Here is a 1,752-nt window from a genome sequence, read left to right on the forward strand (position 1 = left end):
CGTAAATTATATTATATTAATATAATAATATAATATTAAAAAATATATATATACATATATAATAAAATTTGAATTTATTTGAATTTTGAATTTGAATATATATACTTAACAACAATAAAAATGACAATATAAATAATAATAACAAATATGAAAAAAATCCACAATAATAACCCTTTCCGTGATAGTAATAGTAGCCGTTGTTTTTCCTCTTCCTGTTTATTTTTATGTTGTTGTTGTTGTTGATGTAGTAGTTGTATTTTAGGATGCAATTTTTGATGATAACGATGCCTTTGTTGTTGTTGTTGACGATGATGAAAATTGTATTTTTGTTTTTGTTGTTGCAGTTGTTGTTGTTGTTGAGGGCGATTATGATAATGATCTCGGTGTCGGTGCTGATGATGATGATGATGATGTGTGGATTTTTTTACTATCAGAGGAGGCAGGCTTATTGATTTGTTGTGCTCTAATCCGCTAATGAATATGGGCGTCATCATCATCATCATCATCGTCATCATCATCATCATCTTTTCCACCTTGGCTATCATTATCATCATCGTTGCCGTTGTCATCGTCGTCGTCGTTGTTGTTGTTGTTGTTGTTGTTGTTGTTGTTGTGCCATTTCTTGGGTTTCGAGTTACTCAATGCTTCCTTGATGAGTCTGTCAAAAAAAAAAATTTAAGACGATGATGAGGATGGCGATGATCTTAATAATAATAACAATGATAATACTAATACTAATAATAATAATAATAACAACAACCATAATAATAATAACAGTAATAATAATTCAATTCAATTCAAATAATCTTTTATTCAGTAAAGTATCAATAAATACATAATACTAGGAGACCCGAAGTTTGCACTTGTTGGGCCACCGAAACAGAAATTTGAATAAAATTCGAACAAAGATAAACAATAAGTGATAACAAGAAAGAAAAAAATAGAACCAAACAAAATAGTAATAATCAATCGACAAAAACCTTAGGAACCAAATGAAAACAATAACATAGTTACAGGGGGAATTAACCGGTAATGAAAGAGGGAAAATGATTCGTTAAGAATAATTGATAAATAAACCAGCAGTATTCAAATTTTTTACGTGAATTGGTAATAAGTCCCAAAGTCGACAAGAGACATGAAAGACGGAATTAATAAAAAAGTTAGTACGAGGTTTAGGAAAATAAAAATCTATATTATGTCTTAAAAATATTGATCGATTATTGATTAAATGATTTAATTGGTGGCACAAGGAAGGACAAAAATTTAGTTTAAATAATTTATAAAAAAACATTAACGTGAAAAGAATGTGTAACTGGTAAACTTTTAAAATTCCAGATGATATAAACAAATGACTGATACTCAAATTTTGGTAACCCAAACAAAATACGAATAAAATAATTTTGACAAAGATTCAACATACGAACGTTAGATTTTGTTGTAAAACCCCAAATAGAAATACAATAGGTGAAAAATGGCAAAAAAATAGAATTATATAGTGTTATTAAAATATGTCTTGGAAACCTTGATCTCAGTCGGTAAAGTATTCCTAAATTTTTTGTAGCCTTTTGTGAAATGAATTGAATGTGACTAGTCCAGGATAAATTGCTAGAGATAATGATACCTAAAATCTTTGTAGATTCAACCCCGTTAATGCAAACATTATTTAATGAAACCTGAATATCAACAACACTTGTTCGAATCTTAGGTCCAAATAAAATAAAGTTAGTTTTAGCTATGTTTATTCTTAAGTTA

The 1,752-nt window shown here is 28.3% G+C and overlaps 1 protein-coding gene across 1 annotated transcript in view; it reads right to left on the reverse strand.

The window, feature by feature from the left end:
- The window catches only part of HELRODRAFT_161728 (hypothetical protein), a gene marked incomplete at both ends in the record, with an annotated part of 11,664 nt that extends 10,527 nt beyond the window's left edge, over window positions 1-1,137 (reverse strand). Inside the window, 3 exons of the mRNA XM_009021617.1 lie at window positions 172-288; window positions 534-658; window positions 1,100-1,137. Coding sequence (XP_009019865.1) covers window positions 172-288; window positions 534-658; window positions 1,100-1,137 — 280 coding nt within the window. The remainder of the gene's footprint in view (window positions 1-171; window positions 289-533; window positions 659-1,099) is intronic.
- Window positions 1,138-1,752: the final 615 nt, after the last annotated feature.

The sequence above is a fragment of the Helobdella robusta genome (assembly GCF_000326865.2).
Source record: "Helobdella robusta unplaced genomic scaffold HELROscaffold_3, whole genome shotgun sequence".
Lineage (NCBI taxonomy): Eukaryota > Metazoa > Annelida > Clitellata > Rhynchobdellida > Glossiphoniidae > Helobdella > Helobdella robusta.